This window comes from Leptodactylus fuscus, chromosome 6 (assembly GCF_031893055.1).
Source record: "Leptodactylus fuscus isolate aLepFus1 chromosome 6, aLepFus1.hap2, whole genome shotgun sequence".
Classification (NCBI taxonomy): domain Eukaryota; kingdom Metazoa; phylum Chordata; class Amphibia; order Anura; family Leptodactylidae; genus Leptodactylus; species Leptodactylus fuscus.
In genome coordinates, this window is record NC_134270.1 from 41,467,428 (window position 1) to 41,488,593 (window position 21,166).

At 43.2% G+C, this 21,166-nt stretch overlaps 1 protein-coding gene across 1 annotated transcript in view; it reads right to left on the reverse strand.

Annotated features, from left to right (window-relative positions):
• Positions 1–6,035: 6,035 nt before the first annotated feature.
• The window catches only part of LOC142210550 (carotenoid-cleaving dioxygenase, mitochondrial-like), a 40,255-nt gene continuing 25,124 nt past the window's right edge, over positions 6,036–21,166 (reverse strand). Inside the window, exons 7-12 of the mRNA XM_075279795.1 lie at positions 17,992–18,152; positions 16,867–17,034; positions 15,549–15,686; positions 9,943–10,125; positions 9,189–9,299; positions 6,036–6,193 (exon numbers count right to left, since the gene is read on the reverse strand). Of these exons, the coding sequence (XP_075135896.1) occupies positions 6,074–6,193; positions 9,189–9,299; positions 9,943–10,125; positions 15,549–15,686; positions 16,867–17,034; positions 17,992–18,152 (881 nt within the window). The 3' untranslated portion in view covers positions 6,036–6,073. The remainder of the gene's footprint in view (positions 6,194–9,188; positions 9,300–9,942; positions 10,126–15,548; positions 15,687–16,866; positions 17,035–17,991; positions 18,153–21,166) is intronic.

Sequence of the window (21,166 nt, forward strand, 5' to 3'; positions counted from 1 at the left end):
AGCAGAATCCTCTGTGTGCTGATAGGTTATTGAGAATGACAAGCTCTGCCCTCGGAAGAGCTGCCTAAGCCGTGGAGCACTTCAGAATAATAGCCTGGGGTGGCAACATAGAACATCATGTCCCTTATTGTATTCACTTGTATTTACTTTGTGCAGTACTGAATTACATACAGAAAGAACAGACCCAGAAAGAGAAAGGCGAGTAAGAGTTCACCTCTGCTACGTGTATGTGATGAACTTTTTTGATTAACATTGTGTTCATATTTACAATTTATTTTTCAGAGAATTTCTCTCAAGCCATTGTATCCATAAGTGTGGAAACACAATGTGACAGCAACTGTACCTAATAATGTGATGAGAAAACCTCTGATAGAATACAATTGGTAATAAAACCACCAGATAATAGGTGCCCATAACATTGGTGCAACTTGTGCAGTTGAACAGGGGCCCAGCAGGTCAGGAGGCCTTGTCACCTTAAAGCCCCGTTCACACGGGGCAAGAGGGGGCGGATTATGGCGCTGAATCCACGTCATAATCCGCCCCCTCACAATAAAGGTCTATGTAGACCGCTAGATTTCTTTTTTCCGTGATTAGCATGATGCCGCTCACGGAAAGAAGAAACGAGCAGAGCTTTCTTCAGACGGATTCCACGGCTGATTCAGCCCTGGCGTCCGCCTCGTGGCAGTACCCTCTGGCCTAGACCCATTTATTTGAGCCTACTCCGGAGGGGGAAGCTGCGACAGTCGTGGCAGGCGCATTTTGGCCTGAGAGTGACCCGGCTTCTTGCCTCATGAAGTGATGATGCGGCTTCCTGCCTCATGAAGTGACTGGACCAAGAAGAGGAGCTGGGAGCTGCAGGTAAGTGGACAACAGTGTGGGGGGGAGGGGGTTAATCGATACTGCACACTCAGCTCAACTACTCCGGAGTTGAGCTGAGCGCACAGCCCGATGTAGCAGAGCTGGCAGATGTAGCGGTCTGATGCAGCAGACTAACACACTCAGCTCTGCTGCATCAGACTGCTAACATCGGCCAGCTCTGGTGTAGCAGCTCTGCACTACTCCCAACCATCTACTCCTCCTGTCACACACATCTCGTGTGTAGCAGAGCTCAGCGCACACTCAGCTCTACTACATCTCTACAACAGAGTGTAGAGATGTAGCAGAGCTGAGTGTGTGCTGAGCTCTGTTACACCAGAGATGTGTGTGACAGGAGGAGTAGCTGGAGGGATGGTTGGGTGTAGCAGAGCTGAGCTCTGCTTTATCTCAGGTGTCCGGAGTAGCCAAGCTAACCGCACGGCTAGCTCTGCTTCATCTCGCCATCGGAATGCTTTGACCAGCATTGATTGGCCAGTGTACAGCATTCGGCCAATCAACGCTGGTTCTGCCGGAGGAGGCGGAGTCTAAAATCGGACCAGAATGGAAACTGCTGTGTACCGATTTTAGACTCCACCTCCTCAGGCAGAACCAGCGTTGATTGGCTGAATGCAGTACACTGGCCAATCAACGCTGGTCAATGCATTCCTATGGGAAAAAGTCCGCTCCGGCATATCGCAAGCTGACAGGGATCCCGACATAATAAAGGTACTTGATGCCCCAAGACATGCTACCCCTGCTGTCCCCTGAAATGTGTGAGACTTTGCGTGCCGTAAAAGCTCCCATTGATTTCAATGGGACTTCGGATCGTATACGCCGCGTTATTTTGCAAAATCACGGCCGCAAAATAACGCGGCGTATACGATCCAGGCTTCCAGTGAAATTAATGGGAGCGTATACGGCGCGCAAAGTCTCACACACGCAGCACGTTACTCCGTGTGAATGCACCCTTAGACCTTTAGGAAAGGCAATTCAGCAATTCCTTATCAGTTTGCTGAAAGCAGAATATTTGTATAAGTTAAGATATTCGTTTATTTTTTTTGACATACTCTATTTCAGTGTAAGATTTTATGGTGTACAAAGTTCACTAGTTTTGGGACAGACATGTCTATATGGACCTATTGTTTATTAAGACTTAAGTTTATGTACACTTCCTAATCCTATTGCAAGTGCAAAGTGTACATTGACCTGAAGCTAGTTACAACCTCTTGCATGAGGTAAATATGACCAAATAAGGACAAAGTTTTGGCAACTTGCTGGAATCTATAAAAATGCTCTGCGTCTCACAATAAAGCAGAAGCACTTCAATCACTGACAGCTGTGTCTGTGTGGTGTTTCTCCGCGCTTGTACACTCCCTCTTGACCAATTAGGCCTACAACAACATAACTCAGGGGATCTTGAGCCCCTAACAACAGTGATGTCACAGTACAGGGATAATGACCATTATGACATCACAGTTTATGAATAAAGTAATTATAATGAGGTCACAGGCTGGAACTATAAGGGCCTAGTAAAGTAATGGAGGTGCACTCAGCTTTCTGCTTCACTTTTCATGACCCATAGGTATTACTAATTACACCCTAGGTCTGAGTGTAAATGGGCTCCGTAACCTATTGGGCCCTATAGCAAGTGCTATGTCTGCTGCCCTGCTAGTTATTCCCACGGCATCTACCATATTCTTGCCTTAGGAATGTGTAACGGTGTATTACATCAGCTTCTTAGGTATGGGCACTATGCCCGTGAACATTTACCACATTTTTGGCAGCGACTTAAGTAGCGGTTCCAGTGTGCGTTAGACATTATTTCCTACGTTACAGAGGAGATCATTGTCAGGAACTCTAAATATTCACTTATCTGGGCCAATTCTTGGACATTCAGTTCATGTCCCATAAGAAAAAATTCCCTTTCAGCTCACCAGATCCAAACAGATTGACTTCATATTGGAATGCAGGGAATCCGCTATGTAGACTCTTCCAAGCAGATAAACTGGACTTCCAAAACAGTAAAAATTTCCCGCATCGACCAATAAATATCCACATAGATATAAAAAATAAAAATGAACTTTTATTTGTACATGAATAAAAGAGTAACCACTAGTTACAGAATTAAAAAATCCTGATCTATGAAAATCCTAAGGTTGTGTTCACACAGAGTTTTTTGGTCAGGAAAAATCCACTTCGGGAAAATTCATAAGGCGTTTTTTGAGGAGTTTGTTGAAGCAGTTTTCAGGTGTTTCCACCTGAAAAAATCAATGCAAGTCAATGTGAGGTGGAAAATCCGCCTGGTGCTAGCGGGTTTCCACCTCCCATTGACTTGTATTGATTTCCTGAGGCGGAATCCACTTGAAAAATGGACATGTTCATTCTTTTTTCCGCTAGCTAGTGGAAAAACTGCTAGCAGAAAATAAAAGAAAAAAAGATTACATAGGACTGTATAGTGAGGGCCTATTTACACGGGCACAGAGGGGGCGGATTATGGAGCGTAATCCACGTCATAATCTGCCCCCTCACAATGGTGGTCTATGGAGAACGCCAGGCTACTTTTTTCCATGAGCGGCATGTTGTCGCTCACTGATGGACACAGACAAGCAGTCTTGTTTGACAGATTTACTAGAGTAGAGTAGATGTCAAATAAAAATAAAATACAGGTACAACAATTTGCAAATTTCGCAACATGCCAATCACTGGTGTTTTCCATATACTGTAGGTATAACAGGGGCAGGAAGAGGAAAACAAAGTTTTTCCACTGTGTTTTCCCTGTCTCCCCCGAAACCGCTGGCACAGCTTATACATTTCCTTCTAGTCACAGCCACTTATGTCCTAATGATTTGGCGACTTTTGGGGTTTTTGTCTTCACATTGTACAAGCTAGATTTTTATTTTCTGGCAATGTGGCCATATGAGGGCTTGGTGTTTGCGGTATTAGATGTACTTTTCAATGCCACCATTTTGGGGCCTGTAACTTATTGACTACATTTTATTAACTCTTTCTGGGTGGGATGTAAAAGGAAACATCAATTCTGGCATTGCTTTTTAGCATTTATTTTTTTTCCCGTGCAGCGTACAGCATAAGTAACAGGTTACCTTTATTCTGTGGGTCGGCAGGGTTACAGCGATACCTCATTTATATGATTTTTTAATGCGTTGCTATTTGTGCAGAATAAAATTCAATGTAGGGGAAAAAAATCTATTATTTTTGCATCACCATCTTCTGAAAGGCATAACATTTTTATTTTTCGGTAGACAGCTGGTTGAGGGCTCATTTTTTGCGGGATGACCTCTTCTTTTTATTGGTACCATTTTGGTTTTCACCTGACCATTTGATTACTTTTTATTGAACATTTTGTAAGGGAAAGGTGGTGAATAATCATTATTTTGTGCGGTTTTCTACGTTTTTTTCTTATGACATTCGCCGTTCGGGTTAAATAATGTTTTAATTTTATTGTTCAGGTTATTACGGACGCGGTGATACCAAATATGTAATTTTTTTTTCTATTTTTCTTTATTTTACATAATAAAACATTTTATATGGGGAAAAAGGGATTTTTGGGGCTTTATTTCTAATTTATTTTAAACTTATTTAAACTTTTTTATTTTTACTTTTTTATAACTTTTTTTTCTGTCCCCATGGGTGATTGAAGCAGTGATCTGCTGATCGTTGCTTCTTTAGATATACGCTGCAATACACGTGTTACATGTGTATTGCAGTGTATAGGAAGCTGTCAGCCTGTGTAGACGCACAGGGCTGACAGCTTCCTTTTGGGCAGGATCAACCAGGTACGTGGAAGGGGTAAGTGATGGGGCAGACCCAGGGTCACTTATCAGACCCCGGGCTGCCCCCTACGAACATCGGCACCCCCTGAAACCGTCGCGGGGGGTGCCGATCGAAACCATAGTAAACCGAAACCCCTGAGATGCCGGCGTCTCAGGGGTATAACATCCGCGATCGGACCCGGTTCCGACCGCGGGTGTTACAGGGCATTGTCAGCCGTAACATACAGCTGACACCCGCAGGGCATGGTGCGCACACAGGTTCTGTGTGCGCACCATGCAGCCGCCGTACTAGTACAGTGGTTTGCGGGAAATGCTTCCTGGCAGCGCCGTACTATTACGGCAGATGTTGGGAAGGGGTTAAGTACAAATGCGGCTTTGTGAACAGAAAAAATAAAAAGTTATGGGGTTTGAAGCCGGATTAAAAACTAAAACCAAAAGTTGCCTGAGGTGGGAAGGGGTTAAATACACTGAATGATGTTATTGTAGTTATTTACATAGCACAAATAAACAATTCTGCATAAATTAAAACAAATTATTATCAAAAGCTGCAAAGCTTTAGAGAGATTTTATTTATCACAGTGTAGATCTTTTGTAATCACATTATACAGTATAAATGTGGAAAGGCAGATAAATAAAATATCAAATCGTAAAAAACAGGGTCGACCATAAAAATGTTGCTGTTTTCTGCCTATAAAACTTCTCCTCAGACTCTCCATGTGCGCACATAGATCTTCTCTTAGCATACTTCATGTACACTGCTTAGAGAAGATTCCGCAGCTTCTCACAACTCACAGTAAGTGAAAGAAGAGTCGATTTAGTCTGACTAGCTGCTTGTGTTATTGCTGATGGGATGTTAGGCATAGACAGCTAGCATATCTGCTGATTGTGATTAGATCTCTCTTTTTCTGTGTAAGGAATCTTTTTAGCTGCGTCAGCCTGGATTTGGAGTCTTGTGTCCCTAGATCTCTTGTATTATGGTCATGTGAACTTCTTTCAGCTATTTTACCGATAATTCTGGTGATGTTATATGTAAAAAACAAACAAACAGTAATAGTAATAATGGATAGGCCACCATATATGAAAACGTATACAACGAGAAAACAAACTGATTTGCAAGATTTAAAATGTTGATGAAAACTAAGGTCCCCTTTAAATTAAAGTTGAACGTCTGTGATGCATGTATGCTTCACAGTCAGACATATCCTCTTATAGTTTAATTTTGGTAACATTCACCTAAGCTCCCACAATGCTTAGCTCTGTTGTGAAATCCAAATTTGGAATTTAGCCAACAAAATTAATGGAAAATAAAGCAATGTAAATTTTAATCAATATAAAATCAATAATAACCAAGTGAATTAATAGATGTACTGATCAATATTACTGTAGTACATTGCATAAATATTGGTATTCTCAGTCAGCGACTCAGATCATTGGTTGTGCGGCAGAAACATTCCATGAAATCCATAAGGTATTTGAACAGGAACCTCAGCTCGGCCGATTTCTTTGAAATTTTTGGCATCTAAAATAAGTAAAAAGGGTGTTTTGCCCTACAAAATAAAAAAAAGTACACATTAGTAAGAGTCATTTTCAGGAGTAGGCCACACTCTTTTGGAACCCAAAGCAGGGCCCAGGTTGCAGCCAACAAATTTCAGCCCCGGAAGCTCAGCATGATAGCTGTGAAATGTCCAATGATTTATTTCATTACATTTAAAATGGGTTGTCCAGGATAAAATAAAAATTAAACCCTAAACTCCCTCCCCCCGCCTAACTTCTAATTTACAAATTTTTTTAAAAAATCTATAATTACCTAGATCACCAGGGCAGTCATGTGACCAGCCCAAGCACACTTTCTGATAATCCGGTAACGTTCCGTTTTCAGAAACAGAATGTCACCAAGACTCCCCCCGTCCCGACCCCATCATACTTACCAGTCTTCATTCCTCTGAGCACAAAGCATCAATTCCTTCGCTTCTACCAGTGCCTGGCAATAGTGCCAGTGATTCTAGCTCCATTGTGTAATCGCCGGTAGAAGTAAAGAGGTGAAAGATCCTGCCTACCACGCATGCGCAAGAAGTCTGCAGAAGAAGAAGCCATTGGGACAGAAGAAACTGATCTCTAGGATACAGAACACAGGTAAGTATTGGGTTGCGGGGGCTGAGTTAGTTAATTAGGTAGCTGGGTAGGGTTACTACTCCATGGGTCAGCTAGGGAAACAGGGAAGGGGTCTGAAAGAGGCAGAGGAAGGGAGTGAGAGGGGTATTTGAGACTAAGACACCAGGAAACTACCCAAGTAAACAAATGCAGACAATGCCAGGAGCTCCCAAGGAAATTCAGAAATCTCTCAAAACACTGCTAAAGTTATTTTGGTGCACCTTTTAAGCCATTGATAGCACTAAAATACCTTTTTTAAAAAATGCCTGGAAAACCCTTTTAAGGCATGCCCTCATTGGATCCCAGGAATAGCTGGGCATTATTTTTATGTATAGTCAGATTTTATTTAAGTTTTCAAATAGAACAGAAAAAAAGGGGGAGAACAAAAACAATGCACGCAAACAGATGGCGGAATGGCACACAGGCCGCGTCTGTAAACAAAAGGGCAGAGATACAACCCTGTCTAGCACAATGAAATGTGACATTATAATAAGGGGAACGGAGGTCTAAAAGTATGAGTCTGGTTTTTTTTTTCTGATGTCAAAAGGGGAGTAAGGGGCGAACCAATAGACAAGTAAAACACACAGTGGGAACTGCAGTCAGGAAACACATGCAGGAAAAGAAGGGGAGAAGGGCGCATTTGTTTTATTTTCATGCATTACTACCATCCAATGGTTTCCCAGGGTCACTAGTTCTGCCTACATTTTGTCTTTGGGACATTCTATATATTCTACCCAATGTAAACAAGGAGATTATAAAGTTGCATATATCTGTCAACCCTCCCACTGATGGTGTATGATAGTATATGCTTTTTTATTTTATTTATGTATCTTTTGCATAGTGTAATATTAAGAGATACCAGCTAAGAGTTTTAATGCAGTATAAGCAAATTTATCCCTATGTACTGTACATTCCAGGAGGACACATTAATTCCATGGTGCTTTACATTTGAGGGTTTACATACAGTGCACAAAATATACAGACAGATGTAATACTAACAATTCTGACTGGCACAGTGAGGTAGAGGGCCCTGTTCGCGAGGGCTTACAGTCTATGAGGGAAGAGGGATAGAGACAGAAGGTGAGGGGGAGACAGTTCAGATGGTGATGTGGTGACTAGTGTTATTGGAGGTTGTAGGCCTTCCTGAATAGGGGAGCCTTCAGGGCCTTCTTGAAGCCTGTGATTGTGGGGATCAGCCTTATGTGTCTTGTTAAGGAGTTCCAGAGTATGGAGGATGCACAAGAGAAATCTTGGAGACGGTTGTGTGAGGAGCAGATGAGAGTAGAGCAGAGTAGGAGGTCTTTGGAGGATCTGAGGTTACGTGTGGGCAGGTAGCGGGAGATTAGGTCGGAGATATATGGAGGGGATAGGTTGTGGATGGCGTTGTATGTTAACGTTAGTAGCTTGAACTCAATTCGCTGGGCAACGGGTAGCCAGTGAAGGGATTGGCAGAGGGTAGCAGGCGAGGAAGAGCTGGGGGCGAGGTGTATTAAGCGTGCAGCACAGTGTAAGGTGGACTGGAGGTGGGCGAGAGTATTCACTGGGAGTCCATGGAGAAGGGTGTTACAATAATCTAAGCAGGAGATTATGAGAGCCTGGACTAGCATCTTTGTAGTTTCTGTGGTGAGGAAGGAGTGAATTTGATGGATGTTCTTGAGTTGGAGGCGGTAGGAGGTGTTGAGGGTTTGAACATGCGACTTGAAGGATAGGTCAGAGACTAGCGTTATGCCAAGGCAACTGACCCGTGGGACAGGGGTAAGCATGATTTTCTTGTGTATTCATCAAACATGGATGCCCAACCAGGTGCAAACCTAGCCAAACATATTTCACAGTGGCCTCCACTTTACAATATCAAGAAACATTACCTGTAATTTGTCTTCAAAATGTTGGAAAGTGGAAATTGCAAAAGTTTGCAGTATAGATCTGACAAACGTCAAGGACATGGTGGAATAGCGCCTTGGTTAATGAGAAGCCTATAATGCATGCACTACTAGTTTTTCACTAAGATCTAAGGAGACTTATGAATGAGGGCTCAAACTCATTTCTACTGACTAGTGGAGAGTCTGTGCTGCTATACGCCATTGTAGTGATAGAGTGCGAAAATAATGATTCACCTGAGAACCTTCCAGCTAAAGTAAAGCTTTCAGTTGTCTACTGTGGCTCAATCCTTCTTCTAACCATTGTATCTTAATAAAGCTTGGTTACATGTGGTGCCAGTACCATACTGACCATTGTACAAAGCTCTGTATTATATTCACCTACATCAGTCATTATTATATACTCCATAATACAATGTAATATTCTTCCTGTCATTTCTACATGCCACATATATCAATGGTAATCATATTTCAATGGTATATGTTTGCTGAACTAAACCAGGTAAATGCCTACCTGCCATGGTGAGACTACAACAGAGAGAACCACGCCATCATCTTCAGCACTTGAGTTTGGGCTAGGAACAAACACTGGCTCTGAGGGGTAGTAGCCATCTTCCTGCCAGACCTTAAAATCAACAATTTTATGTAAGTAAATACAAGTTATATATGATGTCGAAATCTAACCCCATAAGGACGTAGTCAGTTTTGGCTTTATGGCTCAGACCCCATTTTTTCAAATCTGACATCTTTCACGTTACGTTATAATGCTTTTACCTATCCAAGTGATTCTGATTGCTTACTAACCTATCTACACCACTATTCTGGCATAGCTGGGTGTAAATGATAAGCCACATTGTTTATTCTGTGGCCCAAGTACCACTTTTTACGAATGTGGGCAGAGTGGGGGACCAAGGCGTGCAGGGACATCTTAGTCTGACAAATTTACTATATCCATGCTAATTCCTTGCTGGGTAGTTCTCAGTTCTGTTTCACAGGAATGTGTCTGGAATATTAAGAGGTTGAAGTCTTTTAATAATTCAGGCGCTTATTTTGTGTGCTAGCAGGGGAAGTGTTTAAGGGAGCCTTCACACTGAGTTACGCTCTGCTCATTCTGAACATAAAACGCGTTCAGAATGAGTGCGTAAAAACCAGACCCCATTGATTTCTATGGGTGCTGGCATACGTGCACTCCCCATTGAAATCAATGGGAGGCTTTTTTACCTATTGCTTTCAATGTTATATGCGTGGATCACATAAAAAGTACTTACCTTAGACTGCTTAGTGTCAACATCCACTTTTACAAGATAGTTTCCTACAAGGCTTTGGAACCCACACCCATAAAAATAGCGGTACTTCTTAGTGTTGTATTGGGAATAGTTGATGGTAGGAAGTTCAAGGCCTCTAATGTTCTCAACTGTGTGATCCCACAGCTTTTCAGGTGTACACCACAGCTAGAAAAACAGAATGCACATATATTGTGTGTATCAAACCAAAGATGCTATTAGAGCGATGTAAAAGAGGGAAATATCTGCAGATGTTTCCTTCACTATGTGTAATATCTGCAGATGTGTCCATGCCTTATCTGTAATATCTGCAGATGTGTCCATCCCTTATCTGTAATATTTGCAGATGTGTCCATGCCTTATCTGTAATATCTACAGATGTGTCCATCCCTTATCTATAATATCTGCAGATGTGTCCATCCCTTATCTGTAATATCTACAGATGTGTCCATCCCTTATCTATAATATCTGCAGATGTCTCCATCCCTTATCTGTAATATCTGCAGATGTCTCCATTCCTTATCTGTAATATTTGCAGATGTGTCCATCCCCTATCTGTAGTATCTAACACTTGTGTCCATCCCTTATCTGTAATATCTACAGATATGTCCATTCCTTAACTTCACCTCTAATTTATCATTAGAGTGACAAGGAGACACCCTCTATGTCTGGAGGAGAGGAAGTTTCACCAGCAACATAGAAGGGGATTCTTCACAGTAAGAACATCGAGTCTATGGGTCTCTCTGCCCCAGGAAGTGGTGATGGTGGATTCATTAAACAAGTTCAAAGAGAGCCTGGAAGCCTTTCTTGAAAAGAACAATATTACGGGTTATGGACTGTAGATTTTAAGGACACGTTGATCCAGGGTTTTTATACTGACTGCCAGATTGGAGTCGGGAAGGAATTTTTTCCCCTGAAATGAGGAAATTGGCATGAGCCTCATGGTTTTTTTTGCCTTCCTTTTGATCAACGCTATAGGGGATTGTAGGGTTATAGGATGGACTGATTTCTTTATCCAACCTCATCTACTATGTAACTATTAAACCAATTCAATACAGTACTGTGACATGCAAAACCCTGGAAAGGCTCACAACATCACCACTCTGGATGCCATACTTAGAAACATATAGCTTATCATTTAATTATAGACTTTGACAAATTCATGTCTTGAAAAGCTGGTCATCTAGATGTTTAACCACTTCCGGACCGCCCATAGACTATAAACGTCCGGGAAGTGGTTGCCTAGTTTTGACAGGACGTAACGGTACATCCAATCAGAACACAGCAGCTGCACGGAGATTGTGCAGCTGCTGAAGCTGGGAGCCGGCTGTAACTTCAGCCGAAGCTCCCAGAGAGATGGCAGGGAAGGTTTATTCCCTTCCGTGCCTTCTCGATCGCTGTGTATACAGCGCTCAATGAACCCTGTATACACGGCTATGGGCGCCGCCATAATGCAGCCGCCCTTTGACCCGGCGGTCACGTGATCCGCCGGGCTCAATGTTTTACAAGAGCTGCTGGGTCCTACAAGGACCCAGATCAGCTCTGTAAGTGTAAAGAACAGTGTGCAGGAGGCTGGATTCCTCCTGCAACTGAGGCTAAATGTACCAGCCTCAGTTGCAGGGGAAATCAGCCTCCATAACAAAACAAAAAAAAAGTGATCAGATGTCCCCAAAGGTCTCTTATGACCTTATGGGGACACAATCTGAAAAAAATAAAATATATACCCCTTATATACACGAGTATAAGCCGAATTTTTCAGCACAGTTTTTGTGCTGAAAAAGCCCCCCTCGGCTTATACTCGAGTCAGCAAAAAAAATAAAAAATTTTAAGGAGGGGGGGGGGGGGGTCTATGACCAGCCGCAATATCAATGTATAAAATCTTCCATAAAATAGTGGGGGGGAAAAAAAGAAGCTTTGAAAAAAATAAAAAAATAAAAGTTCTAAATCCCTCCTTTCCCTAGAATACATATAAAAGTAGAAAGTGACTGTGAAACACAAACACATTAGGTATCCCTGTGTCTGACAGTGCCCGGTCTACTGAATATAGGGTCTCTGCAGTGCTCTTGTTCCGTCGGGAAGGGGTTAATAGGAGCACTGCAGATACCCTATATTAAGCCAGGCTGAATTCCACGTGGGGGGAAAAATTCCAGTCCTCAAGCTCAGGGAAGGGGCAGACAGACAACCAAAAACACCCCCTCCCCTTCCCCAGCACCTACTGCACCCAAAAACTCCGACCATTTTAATTTTTGAAATTTTCCAGTAGCTGCTGCATTTCTCTCCCCTCGGCTTATACTCGAGTCAATAAGTTTTCCCAGTTTTTTGTGGTAAAATTAGGGGCCTCGGCTTATATTCGGGTCGGCTTATACTCGAGTATATACGGTAATAAAAAAAAGTTTTAAAAAGTGAAAATAAAATTTAAATAAATAAAATAATATGCTACTAAAACGCATTATTAAAGGTTATAGCCCCACCCCCGACAACACCATACAAAATAAAAATTACGGTAACGGAGAGGAAAATTTTTTTTATAAGGTTTTTCAGTAGCACTTTGTGTTATTAAATAAAAAAAAATAATAATAAAGTGAAAACCAGACACAATTTCCCTCCTATTATGTTTATATTTTCCCGGATATAAAAAAAATTAAAACACATTCGAAAATAAAAACAACATAAAAATAAAGCCCTATGTGTCCCCGAAAAAAGACGCAAAAAGTTCAACGAGACATACGAGAAAAATGTTACAGCCCTCAAAACGGCACATACAGAAAAAAAAATGAAAATGTGTTTGGTCCTGGACCACAAATTGGCCCGGTACTGAAGTGGATAAGATGTAGAATTGTCACCCAATTTGCCATTCCTCCTTTTTAATGTGACCTTACAGCTGCCCTTCGCTAAGGTTTATCTGCCTTACTGATTGATTCTAAAATACTAACCTTTCTTCCATTGTTGTAATAGCCCTCCTTACACTGACCGAAATGAGGGAAAGTCGGACCACTTAAACAACGGTTACCCACAAACACCAGCAGACCGCATTGATTCTAATGTCTGCTGCTTTCAGGAGTCTCCAGGACTTTTCTCTCTGTCGATTGTTGGCTGTTTCTGTGGCAGAGTCTCCAAAGGAGACTTGTGTGCATATGTTAACTTAGCCTAAGAAAGCAAATCTGCACAGAAGAGGGAGAGAGGAACAGCCAGAACCAATGTTGTGTCACAAGGTGTGTCTCAGACTACCTGGGACTCTTTGTAGGCACTATAGCTTGATTTTAGTCATAGATCACAATTTTTCCCATAAAGAGGACCTGTCATCAGCAAATCCAAATGTGTGGTAAGGCTGTGGTTTCTTTGGGGGTTATACACTGCTCAAAAAAATAAAGAGAACACTTAAACAACACAATGTAACTCCAAGCAACACTGATTGACAATCAATTTCACATGCTGTTGTGCAAATGGAATAGACAACAGATGGAAATTAATGGCAATTATCGAGACACACTCAATAAAGGAGTGGTTCTGCAGGTGGGGACCACAGACCACATCTCAGTACCAATGCTCTCTGGCTGATGTTTTGGTCACTTTTGAATGTAGGTTGTGCTTTCACACTCGTGGTAGCCTGAGATGGACTCTACAACCCACACAAGTGGCTCAGTTAGTTCAGCTCATCCAGGATGGCACATCAATATGAGCTGTAGCAAGAAGGTTTGCTGTGTCTGTCAGTGTAGTGTCCATAGGCTGGAGGCACTACCAGGAGACAGGTCAGTACACCAGGAGATGTGGAAGGCGCCGTAGGAGGGCAAGGACCGCTACCTCCGCCTTTGTGCAAGGAGGAACAGGAGGAGCACTGCCAGAGCCCTGCAAAATGACCTCGAGCAGTTCACAAATGTGCATGTATCTGCACAAACTGTAAGAAACCGATTTCATGAGGATGGTATGAGGGCACAGAAAACCAGGATTGGCAACTTCACCACTGGTGCCCTGTGCTCTTCACAGATGAAAGCAGGTTCACACTGAGCACATGTGAAAGAGTCTGGAGACGCCGTGGAGAGCAATCTGCTGCCTGCAACATCCTTCAGCATGACCAGTTTGGCAGTGGGTCAGTAATGATGTGGGATGGCATTTATTTGGAGCGCTGCACAGCCCTCCATGTGCTCGTCAGAGGTAGCCTGACTGCCATTAGGTACTGAGGTGAGATCCTCAGACCCCTTGTGAGATCATATGCTGGTGCGGTTGGCCCTGGGTTCCTCCTAATGCAGGACAATGCCAGATCTCATGTTGCTGGAGTGTGTCAGTAGTTCCTGCAAGATCAAGGCATTGAAGCTATGGACTGGTCCGCCCGTTACCCAGATCTGAATCCGATTGAGCACATCTGGGACATCATCTCTCGCTCCATCCACCAATGTCACGTTGCACCACAGACTGTCCAGTAGATGGCAGTTGCTTTAGTCCAGGTCTGGGAGGAGATCCCTCAGGAGACCATCCGTAAATTCATCAGGAGCATGCCCAGGCATTGTAGGAATGTCATACAGGCACGTGGATCACACACACACACTTCTAAGCCTAATTTTGACATGTTTTAAGGACATTACATCAAAGTTGGATCAGCAAGTAGTCTGTTTTTCCACTTTAAGGGTGCATTCAGACTACGTAACGCCGGGCGTGTATGAGAGCCGTACACGCCGGTATTACGGCAGACTGCCGAACACTTCCCATTCACTTCAATGGGAGCGCTCGTAACAGCGGCGTTTACGAGCGCTCCCATTGAAGTGAATGGGAAGTGTTCAGCAGTCTGCCGTAATGCCGGCGTGTACGGCTCTCATACACGCCCGGCGTTACGTAGTCTGAATGCACCCTAATTTTGGTGGTGACTCCAAATCAAAGGTCAATAAATGAAATTTCCGGCACTCTACGAGTATGGTGACTCCAAATCAAAGACCTCCATTGGTTACTAAATTTGATTTCCGTTGATTTTTGTGTGATTTTGTTATCATCACATTCAACAAAGTATTCAATGAGAACATTTCATTCATTCAGATCTAGGATGTGTTATTTGAGTGTTCCCTTTATTTTTTTGAGCTGGTATGCCCTAATTTCCATCAATCCTAAATGGTCTATGGGCTTATATCTTTGGAATGGCTGAACAGATTTTCATACACAAAATAGCAAAATGCTCAAGTTGACAGCATCTATGAGATGGTGTATGTCATTGGGCCTTATGACAGGTTCTTTATAATGCTGATGAGCTTAAAAAAAAAAAAAAAAGCAGTAAAAACTGTGGAAAACGAAAAGCTAGTATGCATTCTTGAAAGGTGCTGACATGCTTATCACTTTTGAGAAGATAGATAGACAGTTCCATGAAGTGCTAACATGCTGATTATAACATGGAGGAACTATGTAGTGCTATGCCACGTTCTCTCCAATGTTTCAGTTTTTGTAGTGGAGCCCCCCATAACATTGATCCTGCGAGTTTATACAATGACAATGGAGATTTCTCATTTATTAGTGTGTATTTACCCAAGAACTAGCTTGTTGTCCTGACTTTTCAAACTTGTCATACAATCCCTTTGTTAAACTACCACAATTTGTAGAAGCAAAAGTACCTTTCCATCAGCTCTTTTCTCAACTGTGGCTGCAGAATAGCGGAGAGGGTTGATATTTATGCCATATGGAGTTTCTGAGTTTGTAGTCAGAGGAAGTACAAACCGGAGAGGAAGAGGCTTTACAGTAAAATTGTAGGTCTATTAAAATGAAGAAATACATTGTTAATAATATCACATGTAAGAAGAATCATTGTTTTAATTGTAAATTGCCATAAAAAATATTCATTTAGCATTAAAATAACTTCTCATAAGGCATCAACCCTGTTAAACTCCATAAAGTCTATATGTTGTGTCACCTGGGTGAAATATATTAAACCAGCAACATAGCTAAGTCAGCCGCACCTTGATGTACCATATTTTCTCCTCTGAATATCAAAATATGTAAATGGTGGTTTGGAGCCCCAAGAGTGGGTTCATTGCTCAAAACTACTATGCTGCATGCTGTTCTAATACACCCTCTCTCTACCCCCCCTTCTTTGATTGGCAAGGCCAGGAAACTATGCTGAAATCTCACCTGGCCCTGTGCTCTCACGATCATGCCACCTGGACAAGAGAAGGGGCAAGTAGAGTGTTGGCAGGCGCTGATGTCCAGAATTCCTCAGCCTCATGTGACTACTGAAACCAATCAACAGCCTCAGCAGTCGCTGCAAGGAATTGGTGACTTATGCCAGTGATGTCACCGGTTCTTCTCCAATAACTGGTGAGGCCACTGATTGGTCTCTGTGGTCACGTAAGGACTTCCAGCATTGCTGTACTGGCACAAGACTGAATGGATACTGGTGACCAACAACACTGCACCAGGGAGTGAGTATGCTTTTTTTTGTTGTACACCACCTCCGGTCTCTACATGTATTTCTCCAATTCCTTGACAACCCCTTTAAATTTCATGACAATATTTTGGTGTCAGATTATTTAAAAATGATAACACAGGTGATAAACAGAAAAAGCTCCATTATTGTTTCTTCCCTTTTACTGTATATTTACAGGATATAACCCCTAATATTGCATATTTGTCTTCTATCACATTTTGTCATTGTTTTTTGATCATTTTATTTATTTATTTTTTATGTAGATTATGAGCCCCACATAGGGCTCACAATGTACATTTTTCCCTACCAGTAAGTCTTTGGAGTATGGGATGGAAATCCATGCAAACACGGGGAGAACATACAAATTCCTTGCAGATGGTTTTTTGCCCTTGGCAGGATTTGAACCGAGCACTCCAGCGCTGCAAGGCTGCAGTGCTAACCACTGACCCCTTTTTTAGATCATTTTAATCATGTAAGTTACCAAGGTATTGTGTTCAGTAATACATTACCTCATCCAAAGCTCTCCCAGATTTGTGTAGATTTTGCAACTGATAGAGCTGAAAAACATCTCCATTATCCTGACCACAGAGGTCAAGTACAATGCAGTCCTCATCTTCATAGGCATTGATTTGATGAAACGTGGCAATGGCTTTGGTATGGAATGTCACAGAATGTATCTAGATCAGAGAAGAGTAACAGAACATGATGATAAGGAAAGTTAAACCCCTTCCTGCCCATAAGGTTGCATTGGGCGTATGGATAACGCTCAGCGCCATAATAGTACGCTGCTGTTTTGTAGCAGACACAGCTTCCAGGGCCTCGCTGTGCAGCATGGTATAACCTGGATGTACAGATATATCTAGCGGAAAAATGGTCTGAACATGAAACAACATTTAGGGCATTTATTAGATCTCCTAATAATCTGCCAGAACATCTTATAGATGCCATAACATACAACAAAATGGTCTGTCTTTATCAGAGTTCTAGGAAAATGGATGTACTGTATATGATTAGAGTATTATGTTACAACTTTATTATCGAGTCCACAATTAAAACTACACAGTGGCACCAAACCAAAATGTCGCTTTAAAGAGCACCTCCAGTTAGAAACAACCTTTTATAACAGAAAGTGTATGTGAATATAAGATGGGTGACCGTCCAGTTTCTGTGGTTTCTATACTGAAATTGGTGGAGAAAAAAATCCTCCATGCTGGACTTTTCTCCCTGCTGCTTTTTTGTGGATTCTGCAGCGGAGTCTCATGGTGAACCTAGCCTAAGAGTGCAGCAACCATAATGGGGCTGCTAGCAACAGAAACACTGATAGGACACCATGTATGAAGGCTTATACATCCAGAGAACACGCTGCCCAGCAAGACCCTGCATATATTTCAACTTTTCATGAAAATTCAGGCCCCCTTTAATTATTTCACTTCTCACTAGGGTATCAGCAGACAATATGACCTTTATGTTGTCAATGTGGCCACCAGATGTATAGAGTGAATTACAAGATGGCATGGCTTCAGTTGTTACTTTTATAAAGTGGCTAAAAACAATGACAGGTTTGACCAGGCGATATGTTTAGCCTGTGACAGATTCATCTACCTATCTATGCATAAAATATAGAATAGACTTACGTTCCCTGTGTGTTTATTTGCCACATGGAAAACAGTGTCATATCTAGGATCCCAATATAAGCAGTTGGATATTGGTGTCCCTGTTATATTGCTTGTAATAATTTTCAACACATTAAGCTTGATAGGTTGTTCAGTAAACACAATATAGTTTTCTGTCATTCCTAGGGAGAGGGGACAGAAGAAAGAGTATAAATGTGTTCAATATATGTTCAGTGTTTATATGTGACGTATCTTTATTGCTCAACATATGTTCAAACGTATTGGCATACCATGATATAGCCATTAGAGATGAGCGAACAGTGAAATATTCAATATTCGATTCGAATAGCCCCGCAATATTCGACTATTCGAACGAATATCGAATCCCATTATAGTCTATAGGGAAAAAAGTTTGTTTCAGGGGAAACCACTATTGGACTTAGGAGGGTCAACAAGTCCACTATGACACCTCAGCAAATGATGATAACACCTCTAGAATGCAACTGGGACAGCAGGGGAAGCATGTCTGGGGGCATCAAACACGCCCAAGTCACAGTTTTACCCCACTATCACAAACCATTAACTACACACTTTCCACACTCCATACAACCTCTATGGAAAGTGGAAAAATACCTGGAAACCTTCTTTCCTCCCCAATTATATGGACAGAAACCCAAATTTTAAGCTAAAGAAACATTAGCATGCACTCATCACAATCCCTGACTTGATAGCTGCGTTAAGCAGGGTACCACACTGAACAGGACTGAGCACCAGGAACAGGTGTTGCAATGGCTAGCGGATAATGCTTACAGCTCCTTGTCCACCAGCCAGTCAGCCACTACCTCAAGTCCTCTTCCTTGCCAAGAGTCTGGTCCTCCTTCCTCCCAACATGCCCAATCTTCCCAGCACAGTCAGCCCACATTTCCCCCCCTCCCAGGAGATGTTTTTAGGTCCTTTAACTGTTCCTTACTCTGTCCAACCACTTAACCAATTCCAGAAGCTACCAGACGACTTTGTGTGTCCTGATGCCCAAACACTGGAACATCCGCCATCTCCGGGTGATTTAGTTGTTGTGGACCAGCAACCCGTCCTCAGTGACACCAGTGCTGGCACTGCAGTCCAGACCACCAGCCAGGTCACCTCCACATCTGCCTCTGACACTTTGTGGAGTTCACCCTCATCCTCCCCTTTTCCTGCCACTGCTCCTTTTGCCTGCACCATCATGCGCCTCTTCCCAGCAATTCCCCATCTCCCAGGCCTTTCATTGCCGGCAGAAGTACAGCGCAACCCACCCACATGCCCAAGCCCTCAAAGGCCTCATCTTAAAACTGCTGGCCCAGGAGATCTTGCCGTCCCGGCTTGTGGAGACTCAGGCCTTCTGTGACCTGCTGGCAACTGCGGCACCTAGCTAGCTATGCCGTCCCTACTTCTACCAGTGTGGCATCCACACCTTGCACCAGCACGTGTCCGGTAACATCAGTCGGGCCCTAGGTTCCGCGCTTTGCACAAAGTTCCACTTGAACACCGACGCGTGGACAAGTGCATGCGACTAGGGACACTACATCTCAATCACGGCACACTGAGTGAATATAGTTGAGGCTGGGACCAGGTCGCAAACTGTGGCGGCCTGCCTTGTCTCCCCGCCCAATATTCCTGGCAGGAGTGCTGAAACACCACCTTCCTCCTCCGTTAAATCGACCCCAGCTACGAGCTGGAAACGCTGCAACACTGGCGTGGGGAGATGTCAGCAGGCCGTGCTGTAGCTCATCAGCTTGGGGGACAGACAGCACACTGCCTCCGAGGTGAGGGATGCCATCCTGGATGAAACGGCAATGTGGTTTTCGCCACTGCACCTGGGCCCAGGCATTTTTGCGTGTGTGATAATGCCCGGAACCTGGAAGCGGCTCTGGAGCTTGCCAGCCTCCAAAACGGTCCATGCCTGGCCTACGTTTTCAACTTATTGGTGCAACGGTCTTTAAAAATGTACCCCAATGTTCTCGAGCTACTGGTGAAAGTGTGGCGCTTGTGCGCCCACTTTGGCAAGTGTACAGTAGCCGCTGCTAGCCTCAATACACTCTAGCAACGCCTACATCTGCCTGAAGCACCGGTTGTTTTTTCGAGGTCACCACACGCTGAAACCCTATATAACCTATGTTGAGCAAGGTGTGTGAACAGCAGAAACCTTTGATGGAGTTCCAAATCCAAAACCCAAGGGTTCATCAAAGTCAGCTCCCTCAGTTTCTCAACCATGAGTGCCCATGGATGGAAGACTTATGTGAAATCCTATTCCATCCTCTCCACTGGACACTTTACAAACTCATTAGAACCTCTATGAAAGTGGATAAATAATTAGAAACCTTCTTTCCTCTACATTAATATGGACAGAAACATAACTTTAAACTGAAAAAAACATTAGTATGCGCTCATCACAATTCCTGATATGACAGCTGTATTAAGCAGGGTGCAGGGTACAACGCAAACCAGGCCCGAGCACCAGTAACAGGTGTTACAATGGCTAGCGGATAATGCTTCCAGCTGCTTTTCCACCAGCCAGTCAGCCACTACCTCCAGTCGTGTTCATACCCAAGAGTCTGCCCCTCCTTCCTCCCAAAATGCCCAATCTTCCCAGCAGAGCCATTCCACCCTTGCCACCTCCCAGGATCTATTTTCGGGTCCTTTTACTGTCTCTCCCTCTGTTGAACCACTTCCCGAATCCCAGGAGATACCAGACGACTTTGTATGTCTTGATGCCCAAATACTGGAGCAGCCACCATTTCCTGCTAATTTTTTGTTTGTGGACGAGCATCCGGCGTTTCTCGGCCTCAGTGATAATGACAAGACACAGTTGCCATCAGGGCAAGCTGTGGTTATGTGCGGTTTGCAGTAAGAGGAGAGTGAGCAATTGGAAGAGGAGCTGGTGGACGACGAGGCCATCGACCCGACATGGACAGGAGTGATGATTAGCGGGTAAAGCAGTGTAGATGTGGAGGCAGGCTAAGCAAGAAAAAAGGTGGCTAGAGGCAGAGGCATGGACAGGGGTGATGTCTAGTGGGAAAGCAGTGTAGTTGTGGAGGCAAGCAAAGCAGGAAAAAAAAGGTGGCTAGAAGCATGGACAGGGGTGATGTCTAGGGGGGAAAGCAGTGTAGATGTGGAGGCAGGCTAAGCAAGAAAAAAGGTGGCTAGAGGCAGAGGCATG